The sequence below is a fragment of the Oncorhynchus tshawytscha genome, linkage group LG22, assembly GCF_018296145.1.
Source record: "Oncorhynchus tshawytscha isolate Ot180627B linkage group LG22, Otsh_v2.0, whole genome shotgun sequence".
NCBI classification, from domain to species: domain Eukaryota; kingdom Metazoa; phylum Chordata; class Actinopteri; order Salmoniformes; family Salmonidae; genus Oncorhynchus; species Oncorhynchus tshawytscha.
In genome coordinates, this window is record NC_056450.1 from 6,073,794 (window position 1) to 6,081,682 (window position 7,889).

The 7,889-nt window shown below is 41.9% G+C and overlaps 1 protein-coding gene across 1 annotated transcript in view; it reads right to left on the reverse strand.

Moving 5' to 3' along the window:
• LOC112221624 (tensin-2) overlaps window positions 1-5,239 on the reverse strand; it is a 53,213-nt gene extending 47,974 nt beyond the window's left edge. Inside the window, 1 exon segment of the mRNA XM_024383797.2 lies at window positions 4,251-5,239. Within this exon segment, the coding sequence (XP_024239565.2) occupies window positions 4,251-4,376 (126 nt within the window). The 5' untranslated portion in view covers window positions 4,377-5,239.
• Window positions 5,240-7,889: the final 2,650 nt, after the last annotated feature.

Below are 7,889 nucleotides of genomic sequence, written 5' to 3' on the forward strand. Positions count from 1 at the left end.
GCTATTGATGTCAACATGACAACATTTCGAGGGAGATGGCAAGCGCAGCGTGCGCAAATTAATGGGATGAAAACTGGCAAAGAGGATGCTTGCACAGTCCCCCACACCTCAATGTAACACTTTGATTCCCTCACGAATTTGCATTATTTGATTGACCATAAGTAGTACTATGTAATACTAGTCCTGCAATAAAAAATACATTTCAATAATAATTACTTTCCCATTATTTTCTTACCTTATTCATTTCTTTTTCCTTTAAATCTACGCCTCGAGGCATAGGTCCGAGTTAGACCTTTTAGTTCAAAAGTTCTCTTACATCTCCAAAAAGTCCTCAAAACATAGTTTGCAACTAAAGGTTGCCTTGTTTCTTTTAGTCGCCCTCTGCTCTGTCGCTGTGGGTGGAGCCATTAAAGGAAAGGCTATTGTGGAATTGAATGACTGGAATTCCACTCTGATTGGTCAGATCTGGGAGGGGAGAGTGAAGAAATTTCCCCAGGATTGGGAATTAGATATGTATTTTCTGGGGGCAAGTCAAAATGGTCCTAACATTGCATGTTAACCATCACGAATTTTCTAAACTGTTATGGTTGTTTATGTATAATTGTGGTAGACAATTATAGATCCAATCTTGTAAATACTCTCCAGACACAATCCCACCAAAAGCCACCTCGTGTGGTTTTGGAGCCCTCTCTGACTCTCTCTCAGGCACGCACACACACGTTTTAATGCATGCACACAGGTTGCAAGATTAGACATTGACATAATAAAGGTGGGCTAAACTTGTGTCATGTTACCAATAGCACAAGAGCTACACCACGTGGGGGGAAGAGAGAGGTGCAACAGGTAGTGTGCAAGTGCGTCAGTTCTGTGGCGTAGCACATTTTCACACAATCCAGAGGTGGTCTGGTGAGTTCCAAATCAACTCCTAGCCCCTATTCCCCAGCCACCTCTGTTGATCTGAGAGGATGGGATAGATGGAAGCATTATGTAGATATTTCTACCCAGCCAACTAGAAGCCAAGATGAAACTATTAAATGCCATAATGCTCAAGAGAATAGTGATAAATACCAATAATCTGTGACCTTGACAGGATTTAGGACTATTCCTAAATAGGAGAGTAAATACATTATTAGAAACATGACTATAATGACTGAGTATATCTGCGTTCGGGACCTACGTTTATCTAACCACTACATAATTTGAGTGTAACTCACAGGAATCCCAGAACAACACATAGGGTAATTCAGTCCAGCCGTAAAAAAGGCCTAAGCGCCATGGAATTTCCGGCTCATGTGAAAACGGAGGGACCAGGGACGTTTATTTGTCTGTAGCTTTTTTCTATTGGAGAGGAGTGGAGGAGAGGGGGAGGGAGGGGCAGGAAGGCCACAGGAGAGTTTAACAAAATACAGGGGTACTTCCTCGAGCTGACAAGATGCTTGGAGTCTGGGACCTGGAGAGGAGGGTAGGGTTGGGGGATAGATGAGGGATGGGGATTTGATTACAGCTGTTGAATTGGCCCTAGAACAAATTTTATTGTCACATACTCAAATACACATAGACATGGATGGACAACAGGTTGATGTTTATTGTCATGAGTCTTGTCCTGGAGGCAGAACTGAGAGATTTCCCCTTAGATAGCAGCTGCAAAATTGTAAACATTCATGAAAAGAAAAATATGTTAGGGATAGGCATTTGGGTCAGCACCATGTTTAAGGTTAGGGTTAGGTTTCAAATCAGATTTTATGACTTTCAAAATGTGCCAGCAAGTGACCACTCTGCAGAGCTGCCTCCCGAGGAAGATTCACGATGAAAAACGTTAACCTGCGGATGGACATGTGTAGTTATTTACAAAGAAGGATATATGGACAGAGACAACTACAATAGAGAGGGGGGAGCAACAGCTTTTGAACCTCAAATAGGGGGTCGAATAAGCCTGTGCCGAGAGCAAATCAGGCAGAACTGCCTCCCATCATTACAACTTTAACTGTGCAGAGATACTGAGAAACTAAGTCCGAATGAGCCTCACTGATCCTCATCAGTACTGAACATATAGAATGATACCTCTAAAATAAAATACTGCTTTTAGCTGGTTGGTTACCCTCTCTCTCTAAATACAAAGGATATAACACTTTGGGGAATAGGGGAAATGCATGGAGCAACATGGAGGTAAATGAAAAAGGTTTTGAGAGTGGGAACATTGGCCAAGAGGAAATGGGGTGGGGGAAAAGGGAGTGAAGGGGGAGCTGTATTGCTTGAGGAATGATTGTGTAAGTCAGCGCTAAGCCAAATGTTGATAAGGTACAGCTGTACAGACGGAAAGAGAAAGAGAGAGAAAGAGAGAGAGAGAGAGACTATGAACACATACGCACAAGAGTAAACAAAGCTAGGGTCTCTTTGGGGTTGTATTTATCTTGGGAATATTTACATTCATTTTCCATGAGAGTAATACAATGCTGAATCATATCCCACTTACTCTATGTGCCCTCCCTACTCTCCCTGCCAAATTCCAGCTCATTCCCAAAACATTTCCTACTCTTTCAAAACACTCTTTCGCATACAATATTATCTTCAGAGGTTCTGTTATTTAAATGGGTGGGTCTGGGATTTATTGGGGTGGCAGGTTTTGGAGAAAGGAAAGACATTTCCTTTTCCCATTTCTCTACTTTCATCTCATACGCTGCCCCATACACACAAACATTCCTCAAGGACTGGTAACAGTTTTGTTCTAAACCAGAGGAGTCATGTCTAGTCAAAGCTTCCCTGGGGTTTGACTAAAGTTTGACCACAGATAACAGGAAGTGAGTGAGTTTCCATGTGAGTGAGTTTGTGGTTATGTGTGCCAGTGGAACGGTGTGTATTTGTGTCTGTGTCTGAGTGAGCATTATGGATCGTAGAGGCTATTTTTACCCTTGATCCTCCAATGCTCTTTTCTGTGTTGGGTGTGTAGAAAATGCCTGTGGAATATGGTCGCTGTAAGGCAGTGCCAGTTTAAAGCGTCGTTGGTTCTTTAAGGAATTCAAACCATTTTCTTTTGACCTTTGAAGGGATGAGTAATCTGAGCCTGCCGTTGTGTGTTACAGCTGTAACAGGTGGAAGAAGAGGAATATCTAGTCATCTATTCCAATCAAGTCACTACAGTGTTGTTGTACTCTATCTTCACATTCAAGAGATGGAGAGCTGCCCAGCTCTGGCTTAGGGTGAGGGGATCATAAGCCAATATCACAATGTTCTCTGGTGATCAAGATAGGCTTTGAAAGAGTGAGTATCATATCATGATAGATTCAATCGCAGAAATTACACCTCTGGCTTTGATCCCTGTTGTGCATTCGGCTACAGCAAATTGTGTTTTTCTTTTGGTTGCCAAGTAATTGAATACTATAAGCCATTAATGGAGCTTCTCTAAGATAACACAGCCAGCCCACTCATAGGATGTACTGTAGCCAGCAGTATAACAAAGCTGTGACGCATCATGACTCATAGCACATAACCTGTGAGGCTTAAAAACAATCACCAGTATAACCACCACCTTGCCTTTGGCACCCAATAAAAAGCATTGCCATTCTAGCAACAGGAAAACAGGCATCGGCCAGAAGGACACTGTTGTGAAGTGTATTTATTAAGAAGTCAATGATATCTCTTCCATACTTATCTGTTCATGGAGCATTTTTTACATTCACAGCTGCAGCCAAACCAGTCAAAATTAAATCAATTCCACATAGGCCACCAATACTGTACATCAGCTCTGTGATAGGTAAATAATAATTTAATTGAATAGCTTGAGAGCATGAAAAGAGGATGATCCCTTTTGACCACACCCATACTGACGGGTCAGTTGGATGCAATAGACTGACGTCGTCCCGGGGGCTAAGCATTCCCACGCTCCACAGCATGTGCTGTAACCATGGAGACTTACAATAACACCCATGTACCCAAACAGGGTTCCAATTATACACAGACTCTTGGGGGTGCTGACATCTCTTTCGTTGACAATTTCCATTCTGATGAGGGGGCCATGATTTTTTATGGGGGTAGCCATCCCTCTATAGCCCCAAGTAATTCAAACCCTGCACCCAAACATGGGGACAGACACCAGACACAACTCAAAGAAACAAGCACGCTAATATACACAGACCAAACACATGCACTCAAATGTATGAGTATATCATGCATGATGTGCAAGGTTTCCTAAAATACAGCTCTTTTGTATTGGACCAGCTGTGACCCCTAGACAAGCCCACCCAGACACTCACCTTGGTCAGCTTCATCTTGACGCTGTTGGATCTCTCTGGACCTCGGCGCTTCAGTGACCCTCTCACTAAGGGCACAGGCTTCACTTCCTCCCCACAGCAAGGCTCCGCACTCAGGGCGCAACCCATATAGAGATGTGGGCCCTGGTGCTCTCTTTCTCTCCTGTCCTCTCTTTCCCTGTCCCCTGCTCCCTATACTCTACCAGACACTGTTTTCCTGCGTACTCTCAGGCAGCTGTTTTTGTCAGCGGACACGAGGCCCTTCCCCTTTTCCTGGCTCCCATTCAGCCTCACGCACACTCGCCAAGGGCCAGAGGATATACGTTCTCTCCCTCCTCTCCTTCTGTCTCACACAGACATATGCATCCCCCCATTTCAAATACTCACATATAGACATACAGTACATATATGGTCTCTCTCCTTCGTTCCCTCTCTCCCAGGCACAAATGGTTACCCTCTCTCTTTCCCTCTAACTAACTCTCTTCTCTCATACGCATATACAATACCGCTCTGTTTCTCCCTCACTCTCTCGCTCTGAAACCGTCTCTGTTTCCTGCTCACACATACACAGTCATTTTGCCAGACATTGCATGTATTGTCTAGAAATGGGTTCACAAAGCAACAAAACCACAATAGTTGCAGTTTAGATGCTCTAAAAGACACAGACCACTTAGCGTGGAGGCAGTCTCCTCTCCCTATGCTACTTACAAACGTGGAACTTGCAACATCAATTCCAAATACTTCCAGCAGAGTTGAAGTGGTCAGAAGTGCTGCTATGGCCATCCATCTACTCTAAACCTCTATAATTTTGTCTAGACCTTAGAGTAGACAAAGTTCACTTACTCTTACCTATTCTCACACTTTGCTACTGCTCCCAAAATAGGCCCTTTATACTAGAGTGAGAATAACATTAGTATTATTCTTGCTTTGTTTTTTCCTCTGTATTTTCGGTGTTCTTTGTTTATCCTGTTCAGTGTTTTGGCTGCTGCATGTGAACTCGCAGGACTTGGAGACCGTACCCCTTAAAAGGCAAATTCTTGATGTGCCTCCAAACCCAGTCTCTCACTCCCTTACTCCAACCCCCTTTTCCTCTCTTTCTCTTTCCCCTCCTACCTCGGTAGACTGAAAACAGCAGGCCAGGCTGTCTTGTTGTTGTAAATGTGTTGCTCCCTCCAGACGGCCCTTGCAGGTATTCACCCCCAACTCTCTTTCCCTAACCCTCTCTTTCCACCCCTCTAGTTGTGTCTGTTTCCAGATCCCCGTTTGTGTGTTTACAACTGAACCCCTCCTGCTTTAACCACAGTACAATTTACTCCTTTTAATCAACTTACTTAGGTCCTGTGTGAAGTAGACTGATCACAGGGAGAGGGTTTGGATGAAACTGAGGATCTGTAGTTGGGCTTCCAGACAGTACTAGTTATCAAAGCATACCAGACACAGTGACATATAACCATACTAAAAAAACACTCACCATGGGTTTCTATACATTGAAAAAATATGACAGAGACGACAGACAGAGATCATAGAGACCAAATATGTGATGAGAGAAACACTGAGAAAGTGCGAGGAGAGTGAGAAAGATAGTCACGACCAAAATTGTCACACTTCATTAAAAAAAGACTATATGAGATACATAATACAAATACTGAGCTATAGTATATTGTATGCAAAAAAAGGGGGCAATTCTATTATTTTATACTAATACAATTGCTCAATATTTGCATTTATTTACAGGTAATAATAAACAATCTAAAAAAGATAGATGTAAAAATTGACACCCCTATTTAAAAAAAATACGTTCCATGATATCTGTGCCTATGGGCTGCCCTCTTCAATTCCAACCATAGATTTTCAATGGAGTTTGAGGCTGGAGATTGAGAAGGCCATTGCAAAATTTGTATGATAAATTCATGTCAATTTGTTTCCTTATGTCTACTCTTATGCTCCTTTTCAAATTTCAAATGTTGCAAATCAACATCACAGATTTCTGTGATAAAGATTTATTATACTACAATATGATATATTAATAAACACTATATTTTACACCGGTTGTCTTTGTGAATTGTTTCAACGATGTAAATGAATGAGCCACATTCTCAAAGCTAGTATTTTTCAAATGATTATAAGTGTTAAGGGGCACCCTCCTTTAGCCTACCACTTTGTCTTTCTACATGCAAACACACATTAGCATGAACTCAAATAGAACATAGTTGTCTGCATATGGTAAACCTAAAAAAAAAATGCCATTTGACCAAGGACAGATTTGTGCCAAGTGTGGGCATAATCCATAAACAGGAAAGAACAAAACATGGGCCAAATCACAGACCACAAGACAAAAAGGGAAAGTAACCAAAATGAAGTGCTGTATATTCAAGTACAATATGTGGGACTTACAAACTTCTTCCCTTTAGGGAGGTTGCTCCTGGAAAAAAGGCTAAGTGAAAGCTGGCTATATTTAAAGGGATAGTTCACCCAAATTACAAAATGACAGTACAAAATGTACATCATGTCTAAATCATCCTAAAGTATCTAAAAATTGATTGTGTCATTGACGTTACATATACAGTAGATGATTTGGAAATGAAGTGCAAAAATGCTAATATACCAAAGGTACCATTGACTTATGTTGGATTTGTGCCACAAAATCCCAAAAAGTAAAACAACCAACGCATGGACTGCTTACAGGGTAAGGAAAGCAATAGGTCATTTGGGTGAACTATCCCTATAGTGTCAAGGAGTTAGCAAGACAGGAAGTAAAGGACCAAATATCAATCAATCCTCATGTTAGGATTGGGAATTGTCAGTAGGTAACTTGAGACATTTAAAGAAATATATTATTTGACCTGATACAAAAGGCCAGATATGAAACGTAGTAGTGGCAAAAGGTTGTAGTTATGGAAAACAGGTACAGAACAAGCGATGTGATGGAAATGTGCCAAATAGGAACCATCTTCATGATGTTGAGGATACAATATAGTAGTTTAAAAAACATTTTTATAACAATGTATGAGAATGACAAATAATAGGCGGTTAGGTAGGAAATTGAATAGATTCACATTCAAAAGTGACCAATAAAAGCTGCTTTTGGGAAGAAAGTTCAACTGTGACTCCTCAAAGCTGTGGTGAGGGTATTACCTTGTAAAATTCCTTTAATTCAACCTTGAATTCAGATCTGAGGCAGTGTTCCACACATTTCCCATTACTGGCCCCCCTTAACCTTGACTGAACACAGCCAGGGGCTTTGTCTCTCCCTCCCAGGATAGGACATCTAGACTTCCCCTGGGGGCGGAGGCGCCTGCCTTGGTATCCAGGAATAGACCATATGGGAGACAAGCAGGAAAAGATGCTGGGAAAATGTCAAGAGTTTAACAGTGACTCGGAGCACATGCAGCTGGACCAGCTTCAGGCTACAGTATACTCCTCAGACACACTGAGTCTTGTTCCCTGCTCTCTCTCCCCCCCTCAAAATTACACAGAAATGCCTGTTTACTATCAGCGTTCCGAAGCAGAGAACCCACCCAAAATATGCTGTGCTTAATGAGTCCTGTCACACAAAGTTAGAGGTCACAACCTGAGGGTCATACAGGTCAGGGATGTGAAGAGGTGGTTTGTATAGACAGGATATTACAAGATAAATATCAA